This window comes from Drosophila arizonae, chromosome 2 (genome assembly GCF_054131065.1).
Source record: "Drosophila arizonae isolate 15081-1271.41 chromosome 2, UAZ_ARI_1.0, whole genome shotgun sequence".
Lineage (NCBI taxonomy): Eukaryota > Metazoa > Arthropoda > Insecta > Diptera > Drosophilidae > Drosophila > Drosophila arizonae.
In genome coordinates, this window is record NC_142922.1 from 18,496,718 (window position 1) to 18,510,855 (window position 14,138).

General features: G+C 42.6%; 6 protein-coding genes across 7 annotated transcripts; 3 read left to right on the plus strand and 3 right to left on the minus strand.

The window, feature by feature from the left end:
• The first annotated feature begins 62 nt into the window (after positions 1-62).
• Positions 63-2,091, plus strand: Regnase-1 (zinc finger CCCH-type containing protein regnase 1). The gene has a single exon (XM_018018121.2). The coding sequence runs from the start codon at positions 250-252 to the stop codon at positions 1,900-1,902; it is 1,653 nt and encodes a 550-aa protein (XP_017873610.1). The 5' UTR covers positions 63-249; the 3' UTR covers positions 1,903-2,091.
• Positions 1,869-3,830, minus strand: idc (zinc finger protein idc). The gene is made up of 5 exons (XM_018018122.2): positions 3,681-3,830; positions 2,705-3,600; positions 2,497-2,631; positions 2,313-2,423; positions 1,869-2,252 (listed from the first exon to the last, which is right to left on the minus strand). The coding sequence occupies exons 1-5, from the start codon at positions 3,828-3,830 to the stop codon at positions 2,105-2,107; spliced, it is 1,440 nt and encodes a 479-aa protein (XP_017873611.1). The 3' UTR covers positions 1,869-2,104.
• Positions 3,831-4,170: 340 nt separating this feature from the next.
• trem (trade embargo) lies at positions 4,171-6,095 on the plus strand. The gene is made up of 5 exons (XM_018018123.2): positions 4,171-4,448; positions 4,510-5,324; positions 5,388-5,522; positions 5,583-5,693; positions 5,755-6,095. Exons 1-5 carry the CDS (start codon positions 4,302-4,304, stop codon positions 5,921-5,923), a joined length of 1,377 nt encoding a protein of 458 aa, XP_017873612.1. The 5' UTR covers positions 4,171-4,301; the 3' UTR covers positions 5,924-6,095.
• A 62-nt stretch (positions 6,096-6,157) lies between these two features.
• On the minus strand, positions 6,158-7,448 carry LOC108621038 (uncharacterized). The gene is made up of 4 exons (XM_018018127.2): positions 7,274-7,448; positions 6,741-7,210; positions 6,547-6,681; positions 6,158-6,490 (listed from the first exon to the last, which is right to left on the minus strand). Exons 1-4 carry the CDS (start codon positions 7,385-7,387, stop codon positions 6,265-6,267), a joined length of 945 nt encoding a protein of 314 aa, XP_017873616.1. The 5' UTR covers positions 7,388-7,448; the 3' UTR covers positions 6,158-6,264.
• A 79-nt stretch (positions 7,449-7,527) lies between these two features.
• On the plus strand, positions 7,528-9,234 carry LOC108621037 (uncharacterized). Its single transcript, XM_018018126.2, has 4 exons — positions 7,528-7,917; positions 7,972-8,399; positions 8,467-8,601; positions 8,658-9,234. The coding sequence occupies exons 1-4, from the start codon at positions 7,765-7,767 to the stop codon at positions 8,911-8,913; spliced, it is 972 nt and encodes a 323-aa protein (XP_017873615.1). The 5' UTR covers positions 7,528-7,764; the 3' UTR covers positions 8,914-9,234.
• psidin (phagocyte signaling impaired) lies at positions 9,144-14,106 on the minus strand. 2 transcript variants are annotated; one of them, XM_089476527.1, is made up of 9 exons: positions 13,761-14,106; positions 13,151-13,702; positions 12,991-13,085; positions 12,785-12,914; positions 11,807-12,299; positions 11,352-11,748; positions 9,980-11,293; positions 9,718-9,913; positions 9,144-9,657 (listed from the first exon to the last, which is right to left on the minus strand). In XM_089476527.1, exons 2-9 carry the CDS (start codon positions 13,212-13,214, stop codon positions 9,473-9,475), a joined length of 2,874 nt encoding a protein of 957 aa, XP_089332653.1. In that variant the 5' UTR covers positions 13,215-13,702; positions 13,761-14,106; the 3' UTR covers positions 9,144-9,472. The 2 variants fall into 2 exon arrangements, with proteins under 2 accessions (XP_089332653.1, XP_017873604.1); XM_018018115.2 differs by having other exon boundaries at positions 13,151-14,106.
• Between the last annotated feature and the right edge of the window lie 32 nt (positions 14,107-14,138).

Here is a 14,138-nt window from a genome sequence, read left to right on the forward strand (position 1 = left end):
AGTTTTTAATTTCATTTAAGACTGATTAACGATTATTAGAATTCATATTTCCCTGAAACTAACAGTAAAGAGTATGTTAATGTTGTGCCGCTGTTATGTTAACAACATATCTGTTTGGCAACAACAACAAAATGTAAAAAGACGGAACTTGTTGCAAAAGTCGCCAAAAATTGTTTAAAAACTAAGGAGGGCACTCAACAAGCAAACAACATACGCTGGTGCAGGGGTTAGCAGAGGCTTAACAACTAAATGCGCATTAAAATGGATTGTGAAGTGCCTGAGCAACAAAAACAGCAACAGTACCAACACCAACAACAACAGCAGCAGCAGCAACAACAACAAAGCGCCAACAAGTTGTATGCGAGAAAGCCAAAGACGTCGCAGCAGCAGCAGCAGCAACAACAGGAAAGCAGCGACGACGATGACTTGAGCAACGCGGAACGTAAGAATCTGGAATTTGCACAAAAATTAGGCTATAGCGAGCAGTCAATACACACGGCGTTAACGCGTCTCGGTTCAGAGGCTAAACAAAATGAGCTGCTGGCGGAACTTATCAAACTAACAGCAGATGCGCCGCGGCCAATAGTCCCCAACAGCAGCAGCAACAGCAATAACAACAGTCATGTGTCACCACCCGCTAGCAGCAGCAGCAGTAGCAGCAGCAGTGGATCGCTACGCCATATCGTCATCGATGGTAGCAATGTGGCCCTGTCACATGGTAATCACACCATCTTCAGCTGTCGCGGCATACGCATCTGTGTGGACTGGTTCAGACAGCGTGGCCATCGTCATATCACAGCATTTGTGCCCAACTGGCGCAAGGAGCTGGCCAACAACAATATAACCGATCAGGAGCTGCTCTATGAGCTGGAACAAGAAAGAGTGTTGGTGTTTACGCCATCGCGGCATCTGGATGGCAAACGTGTTTCCTGCTATGATGATCGTTTCATACTCAAGCTGGCGGTGGAAACAGATGGTATTGTGGTGTCCAATGATAACTATCGCGATTTGTTGCTGGAGAGCAACGAGTTCCGGCGTGTCATCCAGGAACGTCTGCTGATGTACTCCTTTGTGGACGACATCTTTATGCCGCCCGATGATCCACTAGGTCGCTCCGGGCCTAATCTGGATATGTTCTTGCGCACACCGAGCCAGCAGAAAATAATGGACGCACAGCAACAATTGTGTCCGTACGGTAAGAAATGTACATACGGACAGAAGTGCAAATTTCGTCATACGACGCAGCCTCAGCGTCTGCCGCTCCAGGTCTCGCACAGTGCTCCACTGCACAGCAACGGTGGACAGCAGCTACTGTCTTCCGGTTGCAGTAGCAACAATAATGCAAAGATCGCGGCGCTGGCCCGCACCAAATCGAATACAGTTGACAAAATCTCACAGCAGCAGCAACAGCAACAGCTTTGTCATTCTTTCAATCAGCTGGACCTGGGCAGTAATAGCTGCGACGTGGAACCGGCGCAGCTGCAGAACCGCCACAAGAAGCTGCAAAGGCAGGCGCCGTCCCCTTCCTTTCGGTTGCTGGTTCCCACATACAGCGCGCCACATCAGCAGCAGCAGCAGCTAGGCAATAACAATAATAATATCAATGGCAATTATCAACATCAGTATCTGACTCGCACACCGTCCGAGCCCTTGACGGATCAACATCAGGCCACCAAGCTATCCATTCCTGCCCACAATCTAGCCCATTTGTCAGCCTCCGACTCACGCATCAACGAGGAGTTGCACCACACAAAACGCGAGGAGCAGCGCAATATGCTACGCTATCACTTGAACAGCCTATTCCCGCAACATCAGGTGCATGCTGTGCTACAGCTATACCCTGATGAGACCGATGCAAAGACAATCTGTGCAGCAATACTTAATTTATTTCCGCATAATTAGGCTAAATCTTAGGCTAGACGCAATCTTCACAATTAAGCAGCGTTCGTAAATTATTTCCAAGTACTTGTTACAGTTTAAAGTTTTATAATCAATTACGTACTGTAATTCATATATATATATATGCATTTATATATAACAATTTGTTATAATTTTATACATATACTTATATACATACATCTATATGTTTAATATGTGTTAGCATTTACAGCTCCAAGCCAGTCTTGGCCCCCGTATATATGGGATACAATTCATCCACATTGGCATTGACGCCGCCACCCCGGCGATCGTGCGTAATTCTATGATTGCGCAGTTTATAAGCCTGGTGAAAGCCTTTGCCGCAAATCTCGCAACTGTCAAGGGATGCAAAATGCATTAAAACAAATGTGTGGCGTGCTAATGATCCAACTTACACATGTGGTTTCTCGCCGGTGTGAATCATCTTATGGAATTTCAGCGTATTCGTGTAAGTGAATGTCTTGTGGCACACATCACACTCATATGGACGCTCGTTTGTGTGTATGCTACTCAAATTGAAATGAAATATGTGTATATTTTCATATGTATATGCGTATATTTTCGTAAAACGATACTTACCGATGATGCTTGTTACGTGTAGAGAGATCCGCAAAGGCGGCCGGGCAATAGGTGCACTTGTACGGCCGATTGCCCGTGTGCGTGTTCATGTGTCGTGCCAGCTGCTGGGCCTGGGCAAAGCAATGACCGCAGATTCTAGAAGCGAAGAAGAAGAAGTATATATGTATATTGATGTATCAAAACGAAAGCTATTTTTTGTGATACTCACTCGCATTCGTGTGGCTTGACTCCAGAATGCACTTTGATGTGCTCTGTGAGACGACTCTGCGATGGATACATATTTCCACAAATATCGCATATGTATTTAAATTCCTTTTTATCGCCCACAAGAATCTTGTGACCACCTTTGGTCTTAATGCCTGTTGCCTTGCGCACTATTGTCTCCCCAAAGGTTATGCTCTCGTCGGGATTCAATATGATGTTGGTTGTGGTCACGCTACATTTCTCACGTTTTATATTCCCTAATGCCGCTTTACTTGTTGCGGCTTTTCGCGGGTTTGCACGTCGTTTGATACCGGCAGTGGAGGAGCGTGTCGACATCGTACGTGATTTCACTGGCAGAAACTCCTCGTCAGATGAGTTTTGAACCTCTATTTCATCTTCATGTGCGCTTTCTGTTAACTGATCCTGATCCTGATCCAGTTGCTCCAGATACTCTATATCGGCCGACAGACCGGATATTGACTGTGTGCCCACATCCTCATCACCTTCTTCAGCATTACCCTCCTCATAGGCCGGCTGTTCAGTGACTAAATCACCGTCGTATGCCTCATATACATCATATAGCTCTTCTATAATACCATCCTCCTCCACCTGTTCGCTTTTTACATGAACCAGCCTTTCCTTGACCTCCACGTGGTCATCGTTGATCTCCTCATTGCCTGCCAGCACCTGTCCCTCACTCAGCTCTATCCCCGACGGCTCATTGCTAGCACTGAGCCCATTACCATCTTCTTCGACCGACTGTTCCACTACAACAGGCGCTATGAATTGCCTTAGATGTTTGTAAGACCGCTGGCAAACTCGACGAAACTTATATGCAATGTGTAAATTCTTTAAGCACTTTTCGCATATCTTGTCTGGATAGTGATCGAATTTCTTTATCTGAAAACAATTCAAATCATTTTCAAAATTCCACTCATTGAAATTATTTATTCAAAGTTTCGTTTTTTAGTCAATCTTACTGGTACGCCGCCGCATTCTAGTATCATGTTCGTCAAATCTTTGGATGCGTCGTCATTGAAAATGCTGCCCATCGCTTCTTTTGGTTGCTGCAAGCACACTCGGCATACTATCCACTTTTGTGTTGTTGCAGTCGTTGTCGTTGGCATCATTTAAAATTGTACTACCTCAAGGAATGCACAAATTATCCAATTACTTCTAGACGACGCCAAAAAAAAAAATGTTAAAAATATATTAAAGGCAAAAATCCAAGCTGTTCCCGCTGTTGTGTGAATGTCAGTTATTAAGGTGACCGTGGCAATCATGCATGTGGTATTTTTCTGTACTTATATTAAGTAAATATACATTTTCTTAAATATTTATTTTAAAAAATTATATATATAAATATATATGTTTATATATTTTTAACTGATATTTTAATGCTATCATTAAAATAAATAGCATAATTCAATGGCTTAAAATAGTATATACTCAATTTAAAATACTAAATACTATAGGTCGTGTACGCGTTCGAAAGTGAATGACAAGCATAGCAAGGGACGCTTGCATTATTGTTATAATTTGGCCAAAACAAAATATTTATTTATAATTCGTATGTTTTGCAACAATTAAATACAGAAGTTATGAAAACTGAATTAAATGAAAAATGGATTGTATGTCGGGTGTGCCTGAGCAATCCCAACGACAGCGAAGATCTATTGGTGGACATATTCAGTCAAAATGCCAGCACCCGCCTTGATCAAATGCTCCACATCTGTGCTGGAATCCCTGTACGTGCTATAATAATCAAATAATAGCTCCAGCACTCTTATAAACACAACTGTATTGCAGGTCAGCATCGATGACAACTTTCCAGACAAGATGTGCAGCAAATGTGTACGAGTACTGCGCATAGCTTACAAATTCCGTCTGACTTGTCAGCGGTCGCATCAACATATCGCGGATATGCTTTCCACGGAATTAGACACCAGTGGAGGCAACGATTACGAGGAAGATGAGGCCATAGCGCATGCTTGGGAGGAGCAGACACAAATCAAAATCGAAGGCGAAGTCGAAGAAGCGAGCGGTGAATTCATAAATTATGTAGTTTCAGCAGTCGACGCTGAGGACGACGGGGATGAGGATGCCATTGTTTATGATGCCACCAACACTGAGGAAGAACAGAATGCCGTTGTATACGATGACGCAACAGTTGTTGAAGTAGCAGAGGCAGAAATCGAGACGGAAACTGAAGTCGAAAACTTCGCAGACTATGAGGAACTGGAAGTTCTGGCCACCGAATCGCTGCCCCCAAGTAGCAATGAAATACAAACAAAAGTAGCCACTCAGCGCATTGTGTGGGCCGACGTGGCCGATGATGATATGAAGCATGATATTTTAAGCTCCGACGATGAACATAATGTGCCCGATACTAAGGCGGAACCACGTCTGCTAAATCGTGTGCGACAGCCGCGGAAAGTGCAACTGCGACCGAAGACTTCGGCAGGCTCTTTAGACGCTGTGCAGGAGGAGAAGAAAATGGGACGCAAACCGCGCGACAAACATTCCAATTATATTTGCGATGTTTGTGGGAACATTTATCCTTCACAGGCGCGCCTCACCGAGCACATGAAATTCCACAGCGGAGTCAAGCCGCACGAGTGCGAGTAGGTTTGATCCATGCCATAAAAACGAAAACCGTAATTAATAATCCTTCATTTACTGTGCAGGATCTGTGGTCGTGGATTCGTCCAGAACCAGCAACTGGTGCGACATATGAACACACACACTGGCAATCGACCTTACAAGTGCGATTTCTGCCCAGCGGCCTTCGCTGATCGTTCCACAAAGACAAAACATCATCGGTAAGTACTCTGGAATCTATTTTAAAAATAATCGAATTAGTATTTATGTATATGCCACAGCATACATACAAAGGAGCGCCCATATGAATGCGATGTCTGCCTTAAAACATTTACATATTCGGACAATTTGAAATTTCACAAGATGATACACACAGGTGAAAAGCCGCACGTGTAAGTTTTAGTTCAGCAATCCAAATAAAATTGTAACTAACAATTTTTTTTGTTCTTGCAGTTGTGATCTGTGTGGCAAAGGATTTGTCAAAGCCTATAAAATGCGATTGCATCGTGTGACGCACGAGAAACGAGGACCCTGGAAACCTGTTGAGTTGGACTTGGAGGCGCAAGAACGCATTAAAGATAATGTGTCCGAGATGGTGATTGGCATATTGCCATCGGCTTAGGCCTTGTATAAATCATAATTGTAAACTTATATTTTATTAATTATTATTTAATAAGTTGTGTGCTAATTGTTTCACTTGTGCTCCTTATATGGAGCCGGGATGATTGGACCCAAAACGAAAACAAAGCCAAACTTTTATTGTAACATCAATTATAAAAACGTTTTTCATGATATTTGAAATGTTGATTTGGAAAATTTTAACTAGTTTGCGACGATAACTTTTGAGAGGGAAATATCGTATTATAATTTATATATTTATTGACTGTATTGTAAACGTTACTTATATGCTTATTTTACCGTTGTACTAAAAAGTGCCTGCTTAAACTGTAGCCGCAATGGAAATTACTCCTCTTCCATTGTAATCACTGCAATGTCCAGTTCCTTGTTCGCTCTGTGCGAACGTTCATGTGTGTTTTTATGGTGTGCCTGGGAAAATCGTCGAGCACAGTATTGGCAGCTAAAGGGTCGCTCTCCTGTATGAGTTTTGAGATGGACATTCAACACATTGGAGTAGGCAAAGGACTTTGGGCAGTATTTACACTTATACGGTCGTTCATTAGTGTGGATGCTAAATAGAAACAATTATAGAAAAAATATAATATGATTTAAAGCGTTGCGCATTACCGTTGGTGCTTAATACGTGTGGAAGGATCTGCAAACGAAGCGTCACAGTAATCGCATTTGTATGGACGTAAGCCAGTGTGGGAGTTCATATGCCGGGCCAGCTGTGGCGTCTGACGGAAACGCTTCTGGCAGATTCTACAATATTAAAGTGCAATTAAAAGTTTCAATTTAAACATTAAAACTATTAAGCTTACTCGCACTCATGCGGTTTGTGCACACTGTGTAGTTTTAAATGTGTTGTTAACTTCACTTTCTCTGTGTATACATTGTTGCAGATATTACACACATAAGTGACGCCCAGAGGTTTGGAAGCCTCTGGGTAACATGTAGGTGGCATCCCTGCGATAGTGCGATTACGGCGGATTGGCCTGTGTGCTTTTATATTGGCCCGTGCTGGTGTCGCAGGCTTTATTGTGATCACTTCTGTACTGTCCTGGCTGCCTGCAATACTGGCTGTTTCCAGTGTCACCTCGTATGAATCGATAAAGTCCGATGGTGTTTCGTTCCCACTGTCCAACTGCAGCCGCTGTTGTTCCTGTTCGTGTTTCACCTTTTGCAGTTGCTCCTCTGCCTGCTGACACATGCTACGCAGCTTCAAAGCAGCTCGAAGTAGCAGGGCACAGCTTGTGCATATTTTATTTGGCATGCGATCATCTTGTGTTAGCTGCAATATAAGACAAACCTATTGCAATTGGCTCTTTGACTATAACTGAATTTCACTGCTCACCAGCACGCCTGTGCATTGTTTAATTTGTGCAACAAAATTCGATTCCGTAGCCATAAGCGTCTCAGCTTTTGGATGTAGCAAACAAATCCTACAAAGAGGCTCCGTGCAGTCCATGTTGTTCAACAGAAGTATTGTGGTCAATTAGGGCTGTTGTATTCATAGCAGTATATCGATAAATACCTGTATGTTATCGACATTCATAATTTCTGCAATATCGTAAAGCGATGATTTTCCAACGGAGTCAAAGAAAATGGTATAAAAATTACCCATCAGAGTGGGTGCTACTTAAAAATATGTTAAAACATTCGACTAGGAAATATAAGAGCTTATAAATAAAACTATCTCCAATTGGTATTTATACAGAATCGAATATTTTACGCGCATGGCTCGATATTTAGCTGCCGATGACGATAATTTTAATGTGGTACAACAAATACATATGATGCATTTCAAAACAATAATACTATACAGTCAAGTGAAATCACATTGATATGGCAGGAAATGATTTGTTAATGGACATTGAAGCCGTATGTCGAGTTTGCTTACAGGATAGTGATACACATATGGTATCCATTTACGAGCGAGACGAGGGACAACGCGGACTATCCATTTGCGAGAAAATTGAAAATTGCAGTGGCATAAAAGTAATTCATTGATACAATTACTACAACAATGATTTATTGAGTTTTAATTTTTAGATTGTGCGCACTCCTGAGCTACCATCTCGCATCTGCTTGAAATGTCGCGCCTTTTTAACGCTGGCACACAAATTTCGACAGATTTGCCGCCACTCAGATAGTTTCCTGCGTGAATACATTTGGAAAGATGTGAGAGTGGTGGACGCAGTGCACCAGGTGATAGAAACACCATCCACACAGACATACGAGGATGTGGAAGTTGAGGTACTGGAAGAAGGTATTTGGTGCAATGATGAAATAATTGTGGAACCTCCTGCTGCTCAAGATGAAGCAAATATCATACTGGTGCCAACTGAAGATGTGGTAACCACGCCTGTTGCTGCATCCAAATCACATGTGTGTAACGTTTGTGGTAATAGCTATCCACGCAAGAGCACGCTGGACACGCACATGCGACGCCACAACAATGACCGACCATATGAATGCGAGTGAGTTGATGTACATGAAACCTTTAACGCAAATGCTTTATTAAAAGCCGTCTTTATTTCTGGTAAGAGTCTGCAAAAAGTCTTTTCACGTAAACTACCAGCTAATGCGCCATATACGCCAGCACACAGGCGCCCGACCGTATAGTTGCGAATACTGTCAGCGCAGCTTCACGGATCGTACGTCTTTGGTCAAGCATGAACGGTAGGTGACCATGCTGAACATATATGTGTCATCTAAAGTGTCTACTTTACTTATAGCACCCATCGCAATGAACGACCCTATTCATGCGACTTGTGTGGAAAGTCTTTCACATATGCCAATGTGCTCAAGGTGCACTACAAAACGCATACCGGAGAGAAGCCACATCTGTGCAGACTATGTAACAAAAGCTTTGCACGCAATCACAATCTGGTTGCCCACTTACAGACACAACAGCATATCAACGATCCCCGTGCCGCGGCCTATTTACAAACTCTCAAAGCCATCACCAATGTAGCTGCAGAAAATGGCTGAGAGGTGTTAGAAGTGTGCAATTTAAAAAAAATTGGAAAAGCTGGATAGCATTTGAGAGCGAAGATGAAAAGCCCTAAAATATTTCTCTTACAGTAATTAGTATGAGCAGTAGTAGTAGAAGCTATATTTCGACTCATTGGTTGTGAATATATTGGACTATACTAAATAAGTGGCCTCCTCTGTGGAACATCAGAATATGTTTATGTTAGTCGTATTTAAAAGGATGTAAATTTACATGATTTAATCTTCATTTATTTCAACCTATGTAGCGCTCTCGGTCTCCTTGTTAACCAAGAACGTTACAAGATTACAACGTCTTATCTGTTGTACAAAAATGCCGAAAATATGTAATTCAAAAAGTGCACAATAATCTAATTTGATTGGTGATTGTAAGTAGGTGACAGAGTGGAGCTAGGATTAGCGAACGTGGCATATATAAATTGCCTTTAAAATATTAAATAACAAACTGAGTTGGGCTGTATCAGATGATTGAAATGATTTATAGCAGTTGGGAAGATAAACGAAGACTTTGCACAGCAAAGTCAGTTGTTTGTGAAACCTATTTGCCAACCATGCGTATTTTGTCTTTTAGCAGATTGCGCAACTCGGTGATCATCAGTTCATGGGACTCCTTAAATGTGGCGGAAACGTCGCCAATTAACGTGGCCTCCACTTCCGGTTTAAGTGACATATCGGCCATGAATGAGCTAAGTTCACGTGGCAGAGTAGGCGGTTTCCATATGCCTGCAGGAAAACGTTTTCAGTTCGATATGCTATGTTGTAATGATGCATTCGTCAACTTACGTATGGCTGCATCACAGGCCTCCAATTTATGCTTCAATTGACGCATTAGCTCTTGGAGCATTTGACTACGCTCTTTCTCACTAATCGGCTCCTGTGTTTTGTTATCACCCGATGTTTTTTTTTTTGCTTTTGTCTTTGCACTGCATTGCAGCTTGTCATTCAGCACCGATAATAGGAAGGCATAAAGTGAAAGTATCTGCGAATTTATATAAAATTTGAGATAAGTCAAGTTATTTGAAAATAAGTTAACGAATATGCTTACCTCCAAGCTGGCCGCCACCTTTTGCTGGTGCTCGCGACGCTTCCATAGACCATCCATGCCATTCCACTCATTGCTCTCCGTTATTGTCTGCACGCACAGCTCCATAACAGAAACCACATTCTCGCTAACCTTTTTGCACTGCAGTGCCAGTTGCGATGCTCCGCTGTACAAATCCATCACCAGCTGCGCTAAGTCATCGAAGAAACTCTCATAAGGCAGCTTGAGCAGTAAATGAAGACGCGTCGGCAGCAAATTGACTAGAAAATTTTGCGATAGCGGTTTATAGTTCATCAGCCGAAGACGCTGGAAGAGGCCTGTCCATGATGTGCGTAATAGCTCCACTGTAGCTATGTCGTCGCCCGGTGTTGGAGTTCTCGTCTTATCATTTGACATGGCCACTTTGGCACCTTGTGGTGCATGATAAAGGTCAATGAATGAGGCGAATAAGCGAAGAAGTAGTGAGCGAATTTGCAGCACCTCAATCTCCTGCTCAAATGATTCCTTTCGCTCAGCTTCCGTATCATCTACATGCAAGGGATCCCAGCGAATAATGGCCTGTAAGTCTCGATTATCGCTTAGCTCGTTCCACGAAATACGATCGTCAGCGGGTTCTATGCTCATTGCCACATAGGCTGACAGATTTTGTTGAATGCTTCCATAAAAGCAAACTATATCGCACAGTTGCGCCTCCACCGAGCAGGCCACATACATTAAACTATTTGTCAGGCGTTCCTTAAAGTTCATAAATTCCTCCATCTTCGAGAATGTACAGAAGCGATAAGTTAACGAAATATATTCCAAACGCTCCTTATAGCTATTTGTGAAGAACTTCAATGTGGTATCGTAGCAATTACGAACGCCCGAAAAGCGACCGGAAAGGGGCAAAAGATTACAGTGCACATAACCCATTGAGTCCAGCTGAATTTGTTTGATGTCTAAATAGTCATACATTTCCTGAGCACCGACCATACACCCAAACATGTGATAGATTTTCAAGCTGAGCAGTTTCACATGAAAATTGCTAGTGCTGTTACGTAGCACATATTGCAGCAGGCAAAGCGCCTCAAATAAATAATCCGATTTACTCTCCCGCTTTGACACATCGTACATTACATTTGCAGCAAGAAGTGCATACGGATCCGAGGGTCCCATTTCCGTAGACAGCAGTTCCTTACCAAACGTACTGTGCCCATGTTCATAGTGTAGCTTAAGTGCCGTATAAAAGGCGATCAAATGATCTGTGGACAGCTCAATGTGAGCGCCGCACATGCGAGAAATTTGCAAAGCACAAATATGCTTCTGCATGTGTTCCTTCTGCAAGCAAACATGAATGAATTAAAATAAGTTAGATTAATCCAGTAATATTACTAACGTTCTGCGGTAAGGAGCTTGAGCTAACGCCGCTTTCCGCTAGCAGTTTACTGGCTAAAGATTGTCGTTGCTCCATGCTTATTGAGGGTAAAAACAGTGCTATATCGTGGGTGCAGCAAGACTTATCGCCAAACAGGTGAAAATACTCAATGACCAGCTCGTCAAAGTCACCGACTAGCTCCTCTGCAGGCAGCTGATGGGCACGCATGCGCTGATGCAGCTCTAGACGCGCCAAATAAGGACCACGCGTCTTGCGCGTCGACGACTTAATTATCTGCAATAGAAAGTCATGACAAGTTTTCAGCGAGTATGCTGGCTCCTGCTGCTCCGGCGGTTGCTGCTTTAGAAGTTCGAAACAGCTTTGCAGATACTCCTTATAGTAATCCCAGCGATCTCGACTAATGAAGATTTCATATTTTATATTTATAGACATCAAATGTCACAATTAGCACTTACTCGGCATCGAGAAGCTCTTGCAGCAGCTTATTTAGTTCCAGCCAATTGCCCAACTTCTTGAGCAGCTCAAATTTCATGCTAACGGGAGCACCAGGATATAATTTAGCGCACAGTTCGCCGGTAAGAAACTCCCAGGCGTCCTGGTACTTGTTTTGCAACTTTAATATGTGCAAATAGAGGAATGCCTCCTGCTCCGTCTCCAGCTTGCCCTCCTTGATGTGCTTGTCAACCATCCGCTGCGCTAATGCCAGATAAAGGTTACGTTTCTCAGGTATGCAGGATTCGGGGCCACGGATGCCTTGGAATACCACGCTGATCACGGACCAAAAGTAATAGGCATTCTTTGGCTGTGCCTTGTACAGCTGAAGGGCAACAGCCTGCTGTGCCTTGTAATCCTCCACGCGCACATGAGATACAAATAAATGTGCCAGCAGTTCCTCGTTGCCTGGATTCAGTTTGACAGCATGCTGATAGAGTTCAACTATTTTGTCCACTACAATATCAAGAAAATTAATTTTAGTTCATTGGCTTAATAATGCGAAGGGCCAGCCCCGTAAATATACCAGCAGCACAATAAAATGAAAAACAACATTTTTAGCTGATAATGATTGACAGGTTTCTACAAACGGACAGGTGGATGGTGCGCTTGTCTATTTGCATAGCACCGTTTTACTCAACTTATGGGTAGAGTGCGTTCAATGCACACATACATGCTAAAAATCTGTTTGATTTTTTGGCACGCGCTACAGTCGCACATTCTCTACCCCACGTTCAGCTTACTACCCCGCCAATACCTAAGTGGAGGAGCTAATTTCTGTGCAAATGAAAGCGAGTGCGCAGGCAATTTTAATTGCTCGACCGCGCTCGACCGTGGGCGCGTGCCAAGAAATATACTTATAAATATGAAACCGTCGCCATGGTCTATAGCTATGTGTCTCTGTATCTGTCTCTTTCACTGTATCACCCTCTATATCTTACGTTGTTCCATTTCACGATAGCAGAAAGAGAGCACCTGCAATGTGGAATCGTCCACGGGCTTTTCTTCGGCTACGGATTGTAGGCAACTATGGCTCTCTTCATAGCGTCCCAGACGTAGAAGTGATAAGCCCTATAAATATGTAGAAAAATCAAGGATTTATTTATCAGTTTAAGTTAAAATCTTTTTATTTCGCAATTGCATTTACCTTGAGAGCACGTGCGCAAAGTAAATTTGGATGTTTGCGTAGCAATTTTTCTGATTCCTGTAGCGCTTTGCGGTTGTTTCCCACTTCAAGATTGTCTATGAATTGGCATAAAGGAAACTATAATATATATTAACGGTGTATATACATTAATTGGACTTACCGTAGACCGGTCGCAGTCGACGTTCGAACAGCGCCGTATCCATGGCCTGCTGCTGGTGTGCCATGGTTGATTTGCAGGCGGCTCACTCTAACCAACGACACACGCACCTCACGTTGCTGATGCTTCTGCTGCTACTGCCAATCGTTGCCACTTTTAACCTAATTACAGCGGGCCTCAAGCAACACGCTTGCTTTGATTTTTTATCTTCCAAACGCCGCTTGAATTAAACCCGGTATGTTGCGATGTCCGCTGTGTTGGGCAGAATACAAACCACTCTAGTGGGTATTCTTACAGCAGGTTAAGGTATACAAAATACAGACGATGAAACAATTGTACAAATTATTAACTATTAATTTTTGTTGAATAAAAAAACTTTGCTGCCTCTTCATAAATTCGGCACTAGAGGTGCATGAGAAGCGATACATTTGTTGTTGTGAACTTTTTATCTGCGGACTATCGCCTATCGAAAACACATTGAACAGCTGCGACAAGACAGCTGGGGATGACAATAAGATTACACCGTTGTCAAATTTTCGTTTTATCTACCGTTGGCTGGTAAAGAAAGCTTATATGAACTGGAGCTGTGTTTTATCATTTGATTTTACTTTACTTGCGGTCTCAACGTAATTGTATTGCATTTTGGTACATATATGCAAATAGAAACTTAAGCTGCAAAACTACTGGCGGCACAATTACGAAAAGTCGTTTAACAGCAATAGCACTCCAACACGAGCTTGTATTATACATGTGGCCTATCGGAAACCTTTTGGTATGAGCAATTTGAATCGATTGAACCAATTCCCGTCGTAGTATTTTTATTAATTTGTCTTAAAAAGACTGTTTACGATTTGCGTTGAACTAAGTTGGTATGAAGATTCTCTGTCCCTCTGTAAATAGAATAGCAACCATTCAAATAAATACAGATAATTTAGTTCAAGCCAAAATACTAGGCTCATAATCCTTTTAGTCGATGACAGCACAGCTGTTT